General features: G+C 47.2%; 1 protein-coding gene across 1 annotated transcript; it reads left to right on the forward strand.

The window, feature by feature from the left end:
* Positions 1-860: 860 nt before the first annotated feature.
* LOC310791502 (calcium and integrin-binding family member 2-like) lies at positions 861-13,990 on the forward strand (the record flags this gene model as incomplete). The annotated part of the gene is made up of 8 exons (XM_083653178.1): positions 861-911; positions 1,519-1,553; positions 7,720-7,831; positions 10,148-10,295; positions 10,407-10,602; positions 12,683-12,695; positions 13,220-13,464; positions 13,864-13,990. 8 exons carry the CDS (start codon positions 861-863, stop codon positions 13,988-13,990), a joined length of 927 nt encoding a protein of 308 aa, XP_083509304.1.
* Between the last annotated feature and the right edge of the window lie 980 nt (positions 13,991-14,970).

Here is a 14,970-nt window from a genome sequence, read left to right on the forward strand (position 1 = left end):
CTCCATCTGGGCCCTTCTTGATCTAACTTCTTTCTCTCTTTCTAAAAAAAAAAAAAAAAAATCCTAAACTAAACTCGTACCACTGTTCCTTCAGGATTTGTAGTTGTCATAGACTCTGCTCCATAGTTGATTGCTCTATTTCTGACAAAAAGTGTGTTATTGTAAGTCGCTTTGGATAAAAGCGTCTGCCAAATGACAAAATGTAAATGTAAATGTAGGAAGCATGGAGCCAGTTTCGGCTCTCCCCAGATCGGCAGAGGGTGGAGCAGCAACCAGGATAAAATGGGATAAAAAAATCGGGGAAAAAATATTGAAAAAAAACCCACTGGGTTTACAATGCGTGTGTGAAAAGGGGCTAAGTTAGCCTGGGGCTATGTAGTGTGAAAAGCCCTCTAGACGTTTTGAAAAAATCTTTATAAGATCAGTTTTACTTGGTCAAACCAGGAGAGCCCATAGAACATTTTACTGGGGGGAGGGGCGGATTCTTCTTCTTCCCTTTCCTCCACGGTGGGTCCATTATGTTCCTATTTCCAGCCTCGGATACTTGCATTTGTCAACAAGTCACCCTCACACCACCTGTTCGGAGGATTTTCCGAGCGACCGCGAAGGCAGCACGCTCGGCTGCCCTGCACCCGCCTGCACCGCAGCGCCTCTCGATGCGCACAGCCAGAGCATCTCTCCTGCGCTAAACAAACAGCCGCTCCGCTCCGCTCCTCTCCTCTCCGCGCTGCGCTGCGCCTGGAAGCTGCTCACTGCGAGCTGGTCTCAGATCAGCTCTGTGCCCGGGGACATGTCAAGCTGGAGCGGGGGTGTGGGAGCAGTGTGATGCGGCTGTGTGATGGGAAGACCTCTCGACTAGGATGGGTAACAAGCAAACCACCTTTACCGACGAGCAGTTCGAGGCATACCAGGTGAGAAGCTGCTGCAAGCGCTTTATTCACCCACTAGGGAGATAATTAACCCAATTAGGACTCGTGTTTTGCTGGGGAACGATATGATACAATGTGGATGTTGCCAAGATGTGGAGAGCTTTACAAATCAAACTAATCAGTCAACATAACAGGCTATTATTATGAATCTTATTTCCCTTGAAGGCGACCTGTTTATCTCTACCTGACCAGCAGAACAGAATAGAATAGAATAGAATAGAATAGAATAGAACAGAATAGAATAGAATAGAATAGAATAGAATAGAATAGAATAGAATAGAATAGAATAGGTCATTCAGTGTGTCTCTCTCCTGTTGCTGATTGGCTGCTCTCCAGCCTCTCCTCTCCTGCATGATGCTGGCTGTCTGGCTGACTGATGGCCTGAAAGCAGATCCTCCCTGTAGAGCACAGCTCACAGATGTGACTCCTCTGTTTGGTCTGAACAGTGTGTGTGTGTGTGTGTGTGTGTGTGTGTGTGTGTGTGTGTGTGTGTGTGTGTGTGTGTGTGTGTGTGTGTGTGTGTGTGTGTGTGTGTGTGTGTGTGTGTGTGTGTATCTGTCCATCTGTCCATCTGTCCCTCTCTTTGCAGGACTGCACCTTCTTCACCCGGAAAGAGATTCTGCGGTGAGTCCCCATGTACAGGCTAGTCCATCTTCTGTTACTCCTTCTACAGCAGAGGTCCGTCCTCAGGTCGGCCCGGTCCGCCTCTCCGTCACAGTCAGTCACGCATGAAACTTGGGGCGAAAGAGGCGCGTCAATCGTCACTTTCAGCGTTTTCAAAAATGGCGCTGATTGGCCTGTGGAGGGCGCTACAACATCTGGCTAACTGTCTGTACGTCACACACAATATTTCTGGTCCAAAATGACATCGGGTGCTCACTAACACACTCCTGCGCCACCACTTCACACCACTGTCCTATTTCCAGCGTCGCCACCTCGCGTCGTCTCGTTGTCCCGCGCTCTGTGGTCGGTTGTCTTCAACCCAAAACACAGAGTCCGTGCCAGAGTCCCTGCTTCGACCCGAGGAGACGTGATGGGTCAAGTTTTGATCCTGAAAGAGAAATAGCTTCCTCACTTTGAGTTTTAATCATTGCAATGAAAACGATACTTTGATTTATGAGTTTGATATGAGAAGATGTTTCAGGATGTAAAACATCTTTGGTCAACGTCAGGTTTTGGTGTCAGTCTCTCAGAATCAAAGAGCGAAGGCTTCTTTCTAGAGCCGCCATTTTGCACCGAGAGACGTTCGACAATTATAAGGCACTTCTAGACATGAACTCTGGACTATCCGTTGAATCAGGTCCGGACGTTCCCCGGAGTTACCCTTCCAGACAAGACTGACCAGGGCAAGTGTCACCCAACAGCAGTTGAACGATCTGACACTGGATTCAGCTTGCAGCCTTGGTTAAGTAGCCCATACATAGACAGCCACGCCTCCAGCTCCACCACACCAATCAGCCCAAGAATAGATCTATTTAGAGTGGACGTCACAGGGTTAGTTGCGCGCGCACCATGGTATCCAAGACTCCGAGGAAGCAAGTGAAGCCGAAACGAGAGAGATCCCCGGAATACAGGAAAAAGACGTCTTGTACCGTATAGATGCTGGATATTCCTAGGAATATGACGATGTCCAGCACTGCAACTTTGGCCATGTAGTTGGATCCTAGACCCATCCTGACAGTGAGTACGGCTCAGGAAACCTCACCCCATTGAAAGAGTTCGCTTATTTGTGTAAGGTAACCTGTCTGTTGCTGGCGAAGCTTTAAAATACGTGGAGGAGGCTTCCGGATCGGAAAATGATGACTGTGTACACAGCGCATGCGCCTCATAGCAAACGAGGAAGTCACTTCGGTTACTCTTTGTTAGTTCGGTTACTCTTTGTTTGACCGTTTCACGTAACTTTCGCGTGGCGAGTACACGAGTCACAGCACGTACATGTGAGTGTTTCTGGCGCTGTTGGATTGTGTATTTTGGGCAACTGAATGGGGACCTACCATATACTGCCATTGTAGTGCTAAGCTATTTGCGGTGTACCACTGTTTGTACTGCACGCACATCGAAGATAAAGGCATCCACATTCTACATTTAATATCAGCTACAATAGGTGAATATGTCCAAATATGTTGGCGTATCCCTTTAAGGTATCTGTAATGAGAAACCCCATACATGAATGGCAAAAGTGACATCACCAGCTCAGTGGCCTTGTGGTTTGAGTGTCCGCCCTGAGACTGGGATGTTGTGAGTTCGATCCCCGGCCGAGTCATACCAAAGACTATAAAAATGGGACCCATTGCCTCCCTGCCTGGCACTCAGCATCAAAGGGTTGGAATTGGGGGGTTAGATCACCATGTGATTCCCGAGCGCGGCGCACGCTGCCGCTCACCGCTCCCCCAGGGGATGGGTCAAATGCAGAGAACAAATTTCGCACACTCATGTGTGTCAATCAGTGGGACTTTAACTTTACCTTTACCTTTATCATTGTCTGATAGGAAGAATGTCATTTGCAGATAACTGAAATGTTATTTCTGACTAGGAAGGATTGGATTATGGATATCTGAAATACATAGGCTAACCAGTCTATCTGTAAAACGTTAAAAACGTCTCGTGACAGTGGAGGAGTTTCTTCTGCCATCATCAGATCCACTGGCCGTGAATCTGCTGCTCTCAGATCAGCTCTCCTCTCTCCTCCTTTAAGCATCAGATCCACTGCCTGTGAATCTGCTGCTCTCAGATCAGCTCTCCTCTCTCCTCCTCTAAGCATCAGATCCACTGCCTGTGAATCTGCTGCTCTCAGATCAGCTCTCCTCTCTCCTCCTCTAAAGCTGGAGTCCATCCAGACCTGCTGAATCTCCTCTCTCTCTCTCTCCCTCTCTCTCTCTCTCTCCCTCTCTCTCTATCTCTCTCTCCATCCCTCTCTCTGTCTCTCCCTCTCTCTCTCTCTCTCCCTCTCTCTCTCTCTCTCTCCCTCTCTCTCCCCCCTTCTCTCTCTTCCTTTCTCTCTCTCTCTCCCCCTCCCTTCTCCCTCTCTCTCTCTCTCTCTCTCTCTCTCTCTCTCCCCCTTCTCTCTCTCTCTCTCTCTCCCCCTCCCTCCCTCTCTCTCTCTCTCTCTCCTCCCCCTCTCTCTCTCTCCCCCCTCTCTCTCTCTGTCTCTCTCTCTCCCTCCCTCCGTCTCTCCCTCTCTCTGTCTCTCCCCCCTCTCTCTCTCTCTCTCTCTCTCTCCATCCCCCACTCTCTCTCTCCCTCTCTCTCTCTCTCTCCCCCTCTCCCTCTCTCTCTCTCTCCTCCCTCTCTCTGTCTCTCCCTCTCTCCCTCTCTCTCTCTCCCTCTCTCCCTCTCTCTCTCCCTCCCTCTCTCTCTCTCTCTCTCCCTCTCTCTCCCTCTCTCCCTCCCTCCCTCCCTCCCTCTCTCTCTCCCTCTCTCTGGCTTGTTTTCGCCGCCTCAGTCTTCTGAAGCCATTAAAGGCGTGCAGCGCTGCCAGCCGGCTGCCAGCCAGACTGATGGGCTGTAATGTCTCCGGGCTCCAGTTATAAACCTGGAGCGCTGCTGGCTGCCTTTTTCCACCTCCGGCCATTTGTTTTGCTGAGGCGTACAGTAGGTCAGGGTTATTTCAACGACAGCGCTGTTCCCCCCCCCCCGGCGGCATCGCCCCGGCTGAACCAGATTTATGTGCGTTATTAACGCTTATGGCTTTATAATGAATACTAGATTGCGGCGCGTGGCCGGCACGGGTAATTGTTACATTCTCTTGGCTGATCGGCGCTGTGTTTCCTCCGGGCACTGCTGCTGCGCTGCGTGCAGGTTTACACCCGTGTATCAATTAACTCGTCAATCAAGATGATTAGGGCAAAGTAGACCCTCCTCCATCCTGCACACAGCCTGACTGTTTGAACCTCATTCTGTCTCTTCCCTCTGTCTGACAAAACTGCACCTTGCTGGACGTAGGGACAGTTCACGCAAAAAAAAATCTAAATGACATAGTTTTCTTCTATAGTGCTACTTATCCATTGTACATTGTTTTGGTGTGAGTCGCTGAGTTTTGGAGGTATCACCCGTAGAGATGTCTGCCTTCTCTCCAATAGACCCTTTTCGTGGGGGCCATTTTGTGTCAAAAGGGCAGAAAAATCACAGGTGCACGCAAAACACTAATGAGGGTTTCCAAATTCCAATCATGGAAGTTTGAAACCCTCATTAGTGTTTTGCTTGCACCTGTGTTTACCCTGCCTTTTCGACACAAAATGGCACCTGTGAGAAGGGTCTATACAATGGAACTGGATGGCACTCGGCTTGTGATGCTGAAAAACCCAACAGCAATGTCTCTTTCCAGAAATCATGACCCGGTTAGTCATGATAATCCACAGACCTTGTTGTGAGCAGTTTCATGTAGGAACTATTTTCTTTCGACCAAACTACACCCTGCCAAACTGCCAACCGTCTCACAGCGCAGAAGCAAGCACACTAATGTTAGCTAAGCTAACATTACAGCTAAGCAATGTTACAGTTAAGCTAACTGAAAAGATGGTTTCTCTCATCTCCGCTAGTTCTTATCACGCTGATGTATGTTCAAGCGCTCATTTTTCCGGAAAGGTTTGTTTTTAATGAGTTATTTTACAATATAAAAGGGGCTGATTGACAGCCATGACAGTCACTCTCAAACCTCTGTCAGATGGGCGGGACAGCTGAGGAGACTCGACCGTGCAGACTCTGCCTCCAAGTGACAAGCAAGATGGCAGCTCGCAGAGAGCAGATATCTGACACGTTAAGACGCATTGTCCATCTTTTATGCAGTCAATGATTTAAAGCAGAGACGGATCATTTAGAGACACCTCACTACAGCCTCGGCCATTAGTAAAAAAAAAAATACTCTTCTGGTCTCCTAAATGGGCGTGGTTCTCAGCTTGTGATTGGCTGTCTGGCAATGGTATGAAATGTGATTGGCTTGACTGGTCTCCTAAGGGGGGCGTGGCAGTGGCAAAACAGATACAGGAAGTGACTGGAAGTTGAGGTGTCTCTATATTGAAACGTCTCTGTAAAGCTATCCACCAAGCACACAAATACGGCACACATCTGTTCTCCAATACAATTCAAAATGTATCCAATTCAAAACGACAAATCTGATCCACGTCCAAATTGGCCGGTGATAACCGCTGTCGGGAGCAGAGGGCGCTTGTACAAGACTTGCCACGACGTGATCCATGTGCTGTGTGATTGTTTTGTTCCTGCGTCTGCGTCGGAGATTTATCCTCTTATGGATTTAGTAGCAGGCAGCGCGTCTGCCAAGACACCCACAATGATGCCACAAGGCCTCCTCCCCACACGCCGCCTGCTTTATTAGCCAGACAGCGCTGCCAAATGCTATGCTAACTCTCCATCACGCAGCTTTTACTGCTGGGGATCACTCACCTTGGATCACACCAGAGCAGGAGGAGCCTCTGCCTGGGTTTTGCACATCATAGACCGTATAAATACTGTTTCTGGATGTAGCTATCTATCGTGACGTCACCCCATTGCTTTTCAGACTCGCGTTTTGAAGCCTGGAGGTTGGTACTTTCACCGTCGCCATTGGTTATTTGGACCCAGATGTGACGTGAATTTGGACGAGAAGAGCTGCAGCGCGGCCTGCTATTGGTTTGTGATCGGCAAGCTGCACGATCACTGGGCAGGCGACCTGTCAATCACACCCCAAAGCATAGTATGGTTTATTGTCAAAAAAAAATCTGATTTCCCAGCATTTTCTCCCCAATTGTACTTACTCGGTCAATTTCCTCCCCCGCTGACCCGGTTGCTGCTCCACCCTCTGCCGATCTGAGGAGAGCCGTAGACTAGCACCATCCTTCCTCCGACACATGCGCAGTTGCCAGCTGCTTCCTTTCACCTGACAGGGGGAGCTTCACTGGCAGGACGTATTATAGCACGTGGGAGGATCACGCTATTCCCACCAGTTCCCTTCCACCCCGACCAGGTGCCCCAACCGACCAGAGGAGGCGCTAGTGCTGCTTTATCGTCTATTTGACTCTAAATGGGACCATCATTTACAAAATGAACATCATGCTGTATTGAAGCGACTGAGACCATAAACTCATTAGCAAAGTGTTTACTGAGGTCATTAATCAAGTGAGCAGTACAGTCATTTTTCCCATTCGCTTCCATGTAATCAGACTTATTGCAGCCTAGTCGCCCCCTGCAGGCCATTCGAAAGAATGCAAGTTTAAGTTACTTCCGCATTGGCTTCACAAATGGAGCTACAAGCTAGGTTTTGTGTCGGTGTCAACAGGAGCCACTTTGAACAGACAGATAATCAGGGGCGTTGAACCCCTGACTGTGTGGTACATCGTTTCTCCAGCCCAGGTGAGATTAAAGCACGCCCACTTCCGTATGACGAAAGGCTTGAATTTTGAAAATCAAACATGGCGGCTCGCGTGGCAACATTCTGTTATATCCTAAATTGTTTCGGAAAACATTTAGGGCGAGAAATCAGCCATGCGGCCGGCTGCTGAATCTGTCTTCGTTTTACATCCACAACGGCTACTTTAAACATTTGTATAGGAGTTTCGGGAGTTTCCAGACGTAGCGAGTCACGCTACTAAGCGTCGTTTTCAAAGCCTTGATTGAACTGTATTGGATGATAATGTTCAAATGACACAAGTTATAATGTCCTTCTGTCTGGAGAAAAGATGATTGAGAGTGTCTGTGTGTGTGTGTGTGTGTGTGTGTGTGTGTGTGTGTGTGTGTGTGTGTGTGTGTGTGTGTGTGTGTGTGTGTGTGTGTGTGTGTGTGTGTGTGTGTGTTGCAGGTTACATGGCCGCTATCGTGAGTTGGCTCCACATTTAGTGCCACTGGACTACACCAACGACCCGGACATCAAACTGCCGCTGGCTCTGACCGTCACCATGCCAGAGCTGAAGGTACCTCCTCACCTCCTGTCTCTTAGAGCTGAAGGTACCTCCTCAGCTCCTGCCTCTTAGAGCTGAAGGTACCTCCTCAGCTCCTGTCTCTTAGAGCTGAAGGTACCTCCTCAGCTCCTGTGTCTTAGAGCTGAAGGTACCTCCTCTCTTAGAGCTGAAGGTACCTCCTCAGCTCCTGTCTCTGGTACCTCCTCAGCTCCTGCCTCTTAGAGCTGAAGGTACCTCCTCAGCTCCTGTGTCTTAGAGCTGAAGGTACCTCCTCAGCTCCTGCCTCTTAGAGCTGAAGGTACCTCCTCTCTTAGAGCTGAAGGTACCTCCTCAGCTCCTGTCTCTTAGAGCTGAAGGTACCTCCTCAGCTCCTGTCTCTTAGAGCTGAAGGTACCTCCTCAGCTCCTGCCTCTTAGAGCTGAAGGTACCTCCTCAGCTCCTGTCTCTTAGAGCTGAAGGTACCTCCTCAGCTCCTGTCTCTTAGAGCTGAAGGTACCTCCTCAGCTCCTGCCTCTTAGAGCTGAAGGTACCTCCTCTCTTAGAGCTGAAGGTACCTCCTCAGCTCCTGCCTCTTAGAGCTGAAGGTACCTCCTCTCTTAGAGCTGAAGGTACCTCCTCTCTTAGAGCTGAAGGTACCTCCTCAACTCCTGTCTCTTAGAGCTGAAGGTACCTCCTCAGCTCCTGTCACCATGCCAGAGCTGAAGGTACCTCCTCAGCTCCTGTCTCTTAGAGCTGAAGGTACCTCCTCTCTTAGAGCTGAAGGTACCTCCTCAGCTCCTGTCTCTTAGAGCTGAAGCTACCTCCTCAGCTCCTGTCTCTGGTACCTCCTCAGCTCCTGTCTCTTAGGGTGCTTTCACACTGGTGCCCCGGTACCATTCAGTGTTAATGATAATGAAACTTTGAAATGGTTAATAGTTACTAACCGCCATGAATTTTATCACGGTTTGTCATTAAACCGGTTTCATCTCTACCTATGGCCACCTTGATACATGCTATGCTGCTATTTCTCTCTATTATGACCATGCGTCCAATCCAACGCAGAATCCCGTCCATCAGCTGTGTCGTGGATACAGATATGTTCTGTTGTTGTTGTTGTTGTTGAAGTTTGATCGATCTGAGCAACCGTAAACGACGCAAAACATTTAAGCATTTTTGAGAGCTTGTGCTAGTGCTTCTTTACGGAGAATTCGCTTCCCTGCCATGCAGTGCCGTCCGAGCATATAGCTCCTAGTTCCTCATTGCGCGGCTCGCGAGAAGTTTGCGGCTCTAGAAGCTTTAGTTGGCGGCTCGCAGCCGATGTACATAATTCACTGTCAAAACCTGCTCAGACCGTACGTAGTTTATGTGACATCACCTGAAAACAAGCAAAGTGTCCAGCAGTCATTCACCAGAACTTAAAACAAGTTTTTCTTATATAAGAAGTATATAAGTATATATATAGTGTGACAAACTAGCCAGGTACCGTTGTTGTCCGCTTGTCTGTTGTTATCGGTGCAAAAATGACGCTGCTGTTGAAGGTGCTGTAGCTCGACTGTAGGTAAATGGGAAACGACATCACTGTTCTCAACGCGTCAGAACGACATACATGTAGAGACATTAAGGCTGTGTCCTTTAATAACCTTTGAAAGGGATTCAGTACCTCTAGTCTGCTGGTGGCCACTGAGCCGTTTCATTGGAGCAGTTGTAACCCTAAATGCCTTGCTCAAGAGAACCTCTGTCTGCAATAATTGTTGCAGTACCTGGCTGTTGTGGAAAGGGAGAGGTGGGTGAGGGAGAGAATTCCCCGCGTAGTTCTTAGCAGACGCCGGAAGATTCAAAGCAGTGAACTTCCGATTGCAAGCCTGTTTCTCTAACCTCTGTAGGGCTGTGCAATAAATCAATATTGTGATATGAGACTAGATATCGTATTTTTAGATTTTGGATATGGTGATATGGCATAAGTGTTGTCTTATTTTGAAAGCTGCATTACAGTAAAGTGATGTAATTTTCTGAACTTACCAGACTGTTCTAGCTGTTCTATTATTTGCCTTTACCCACTGACTTGGTCATTATAACCACATTACTGTTTTATCAAAACTCTTAAATAAAACGCCATTCAGCCTAAAATGACAGAGATATGAATTTTGGTCCATATCGCCAAGCCTTAGAAGACAAACTGGCACCAAAGACCACAGTGTTTTAAACAGTTGTAAATCTACATTTCACCTCCACACACACCTGCATTAATTAGCTTAGTATAGTGTAGCCTGGAACACAAAGCGGATTTATGACAGTACCGAGTATGACCACAACCAAACAAGTGGTGTGTGTGTGTGTTGTCCCTGGCAGGAGAACCCCTTCAGAGACAGGATCGTGGAGACCTTCTCGGAGGACGGCCTGGGGAACCTGAGCTTCAGCGACTTTGTGGACATGTTCTCTGCTCTCTGTGAAACGTCCCCCAGAGAGCTCAAGACCATCTATGCCTTCAAGATATACGGTAAGCCACACGTTTGTGACCTGTCATGTGATGGATGATGTTCTATTACAGTGGTTCCGGTTCCTGTGTTCCTCAGGCGTCGCTGAACGCTTCTTGCTTGTTCTTGTCTAGACTTCAACCGAGACAATTTCATCTGTAAGGAGGACCTGCAGAAGACTCTGAACAAGCTGGCCAAAGGGGAGCTGACTCCAGAGGAGGTCATGCTGGTCTGCGACAAGGCCATGGAGGAGGCCGACCTGGACGGAGACAGCAAGCTCTCCTTCGCCGACTTCGAGAACATGATCTCCAAAGCTCCAGATTTTTTAAGGTACGGTGAAGTCGGACTTAAAAAGTATATAAACTTGAGGGCCTTTAGAAATGCAATCGCTGTTCACAGCTATTGTCACGCCCAAAAGCTGAGGACCCCCAGTATGAGAAACAGAGGGTGTCAGTGGTTCTCAACGTAGGGTCCGGGGGCCATCAGGGGGCTTTGAGAGGGTTCCACAGGGTCCCGAGCAAATTGAGGAATTTTTAAACTTTATTATTTCAATGAAAAGAATAGACCTTTCTCACGGGGGCCATTTTGTGTCGAAAAGGCAGGGTAAACACAGGTGCAAGCAAAACACTAATGAGGCTTTCCATCTTCCATGATTGCAATTTGGAAACCCTCATTAGTGTGCTGCTTGCACCTGTGTTTACTCCGCCTTTTTGACACAAAATGGCCCCCGTGAAAAGGGTCCATAGAACACAATTAGAGAATGTAGAGGAATGACTCTTTTGATAGTTTCACTGTTATCTCTGATCTATAATAGGGCTGGGCGATATGACTACAACGCAATGATTATTTCAAACTTTTATCTTGATTATGATTAATGAACAATTATTTTATCCACTTTTTTTTTGCAGGCTCTTTTTTCCTGCTCGGGTTTATTTGTCGGCTCGCTGTTTTCGCTCGTGTTACAGTATCCACGCGGACAGCTTCGCTTTGAGTGAACATGGTTTATCGTTAGTTGGACGGGGGCAATATCATTTTCCCCACTGCATTTGCGCCAAGCACCGCCCTACTCTGCCTCCGATTGGCTTACCCTGATATTTCACCATATAATCACTCCTAAAGCTGAACGGGACGGAAGCACATCACTCACTGAACATGACGTAGTATTGGCGAGAGGATGAATGGATGAATGAATTTTATTTGACAGAATGTTTAAAGACATCATGAAAAGAGGCCCTTAGGCCACAACCATACACATGTATGAAATTATCGAGGAATTTCCACACACTGAGACTTATTTCCATTCAAGACACAGAAAACAACATCAACAAAAGGGAAAAAAAACACTCACCGCTAACTATGCTAATTATTTGACATGAGCTAGATTAACTCAGAGGTTCTAAATGGTTTCAATATACGTACTTTCGGTTAATTGCCCAGCCCTATCGATCAATAAAAAATAATTTCAGATTTGAGTCCCAAGAGACAACCAACTAAATGAATCTCCTTAAACGGGGGTCGTGGACTAAATTAGGGGTCGTTGATGTGGAAAAAGGTTGCGAATCAACTGTGTTACATCAGCTGACAGCCCTCTGCAGCCCACTGTGCATTCAGGCCACGGCTGGTCCATCACACTCCACACACAGAAGCTTAGATGTTGAGCAGAGACAAGCCGGTAAGTCTGAGACGTGGACTGAGTCCTCCTCTCCCTTCCCCTGCTCTGCATAGCGCCGCTGCTGCCTGCAGCCCGCACAGATAAAACCCACTAAAGCAATACTGCTCGCTTGATCAAAGTCCGGTTTATTGCCCAACAATCCATCACAGTGCGGTAAACGCTTTCCGTTCGACTTCCCAAACCAAGCAGAAAGAACACGCCCGTAGAAAAGAAAAAAAAAGTTCATTTCTGAAGGCTTGATTTAGCCGGGCCAATGATTTCACTAATAAATCTGTCTATCACACGGGACCGGCTTTAGATTGGCTGGAACAAGGTTATTGGTTGATAGGGTTGCCTTGGCAACCAGGTCAGATAAACTGTAATAATGGTCTGGATTGTCAGAGCTGTGTGTGAGCGCTGACAGAGCAGGCAACAGCTCATCTATCAAATCAGGATTAAAGGGACAGTTCGCCCCCAAATAAAAAATACATATTTTCCTCTTACCTGTTAGTGCTATTTAGTAATCTAGATCGTTTTGGTGTGAGTTGCCGAGTTTTGGAGATCTCGGCCGTAGAGGTGTCTGCCTTTTCTCTCCAATACAATGGAACTGGATGGCACTCGGCTTGTGGTGCTCAAAGCGCCAAAAAGAAAGAAAGAAAAGCAGACTCAGAGAATTCTCTCAAGCCACTTATCCACCACATGGTACCGACTCAACTCGACCTGACTCTACTCTCCTGTTTTGGTTTTCCATTGGGCAAGTACCAGATACCAGGTACCAGGTACCAGGTACCATATTTTTTTGGTAGCAGCTCCGTCGAGGTTCCAAGCGAGCTGAGGCGATACCAAAAGGTGACGACAGAACACGGCAGAGTGATTGGTCAGAGAGGATCGTCATCATTGTACGACACAGGACATCCTGCACTCAAACCAGCCATATGTAAATAGCCAAGCTACTGTAGTGGCTGCCATTTTTTCCCACTGAGTGCAGACTACTTTTTTCACCGCCATTGTACTACAGGTACTAAGTTTGTACTAAACGGCAACCCGCAAAACCATTGTTGCTGTGTGTGTTGTGTTGAAGATGACGTCGCGGCAGTTTCATGCGGCGTTGCTAAGACAACACATTTTTTATTTTATTTTATTTTATTTTATTTTATTTTATTTTATTTTATTTATTTATTTATTTTATTTATTTATTTATTTATTTATTTATTTATTTATTTATTTATGTATTTATTTATTTATTTATCCGGTGGAAAAGTGCCATAATATGTGTCCTGTGTCTCCTGCCTGCAGCACCTTCCATATACGAATCTGAGAAGCGTCCCCGCGGCTGAAGGTCCTGCAAGGGAAGGACGTCATGCTTCGTCCGGTCCCCTGGTTCAACCGGTGTTCATCTTCCAGACCCTCGGGGACTCTGACTTCAGACAGACCGAGGAGTCCGACGGAGCCCCCTCCCCCCAGATAACCTCAGTCTCACCTCAACACAGTGCCTGTCCTTTCCAACACTGGCGGAGAGGTTCCTCCAGGTCGTATCTTCAGTGAGAGGTTCCTCCAGGTCGTATCTTCAGTGAGAGGTTCCTCCAGGTCGTATCTTCAGTGGAAGCTGGGAGCCGACTCCAGCGGCCCGATCCGGTTCGGGAGTCCGGTCCGTCTATCCTGTACGATGTGGTCTTCTCCACATGGAAAGCACAGGCGTTTCTCGCCAATTTGCATCTCGCGAAAAACTGACAAGCCGAGACGTTTCGAAAGAGAAAGTCATTCCTGCATGATCCTTTTCTCTATAATCAAGTCTAACTATTTTGGAGTCGGACTAGCGAGGAGCTCTGGTCCAGCAGCGAAGGAACGGGTGTGATAAAACCAAGACGTGCTAATTTTGATACCAAGAGAGATTCTCTGCATTCTCGTGTGTCGCGATGTCTTCGTCTTCTGTCGTGGAGCCGGAACGTCTTTGCGGATCTTCTGTTCCCTCTGAAGTACGTTTGGGTGCAGGAATCATCAGATGGATCTCGGGACGACCACGACGAGGTGGAACAGATGAGGGCTTTTCTCTCTGAAGGGCTTTGAAAGGCAAAAAAGATGATGGTTGACAATATTTTGAAAAAGCACAGTTTTAGTACTAAAGGGCATAACAGTCGAGAGCTATGCAATCTTTCCTGATGAGGTGCATGGGTGCAATGTAAATTGCTTCTAGCTGTTGTTTCTTTGTATCATCCGGTATCATGAAAAGTACCGGCGCATAATGACAATCATACTTAACTGTTGTTCAGTTGATGGAAGGGCTCTCTCATCTCCACCGTTTAACGTTATACGCTTTGATACCTTTTCCTGCCTCTAAAACTTGATATAATGGCTTCCGCTCATTTACCAAGAACGTTTTCTGTATGATAGAGCGTTTGGCTAGGCTTGAAATAAAATGATTTTTTTCCCTGTTGCTCGATGCTCCATGAACCTTTCTTACCAAAAAGCAATTCATTCTCCTCGCAGTTTCTTTTCTTTTCCCAGTTTGGGGGTAATGGCTTTGTCTTGCAACATTACCTCAGTGTCGGTGAAAACTCAAGAAGACAAAAGGCTCGTCTGCAGTGGTAGAAGCTGAGCAAAACCTAATCAGATCCACCACCACACCAGTCTGTTCTCCTCGTATCAGATCCACCACCACACCAGTCTGTTCTCCTCGTGTACCATCAACTGTCGCCAAGTCACAATATGTGGCTTCTGCCCTTGCGCATTTCCTTAATTCCTGAACGTGATTGAAAAGTAAAGTAGACTAGTTATAGCCTACATTAAATTAACTCTATAATAAATTAGACTCACATGCATATGGGGGCAACACCTTTATATACACAATGCATTTCCTACAGTTTTAGGCCTAATAGCCTACATATTATCAGATGAACTAAATTAGAATAAACACTCTGAAAATAAACCCCAAAATAATATTTATTGACGACCGGCGCATGCCATATATAGGCCATTTACACCTGGCACTAACATGCGTTTTCTGTGATCAGATTGCAATCAGATTGTGTTTTATCACTTGAAATGTC

This window comes from Poromitra crassiceps (assembly GCF_964638095.1).
Source record: "Poromitra crassiceps genome assembly, chromosome: 16".
In the NCBI taxonomy this organism is placed as follows: domain Eukaryota; kingdom Metazoa; phylum Chordata; class Actinopteri; order Beryciformes; family Melamphaidae; genus Poromitra; species Poromitra crassiceps.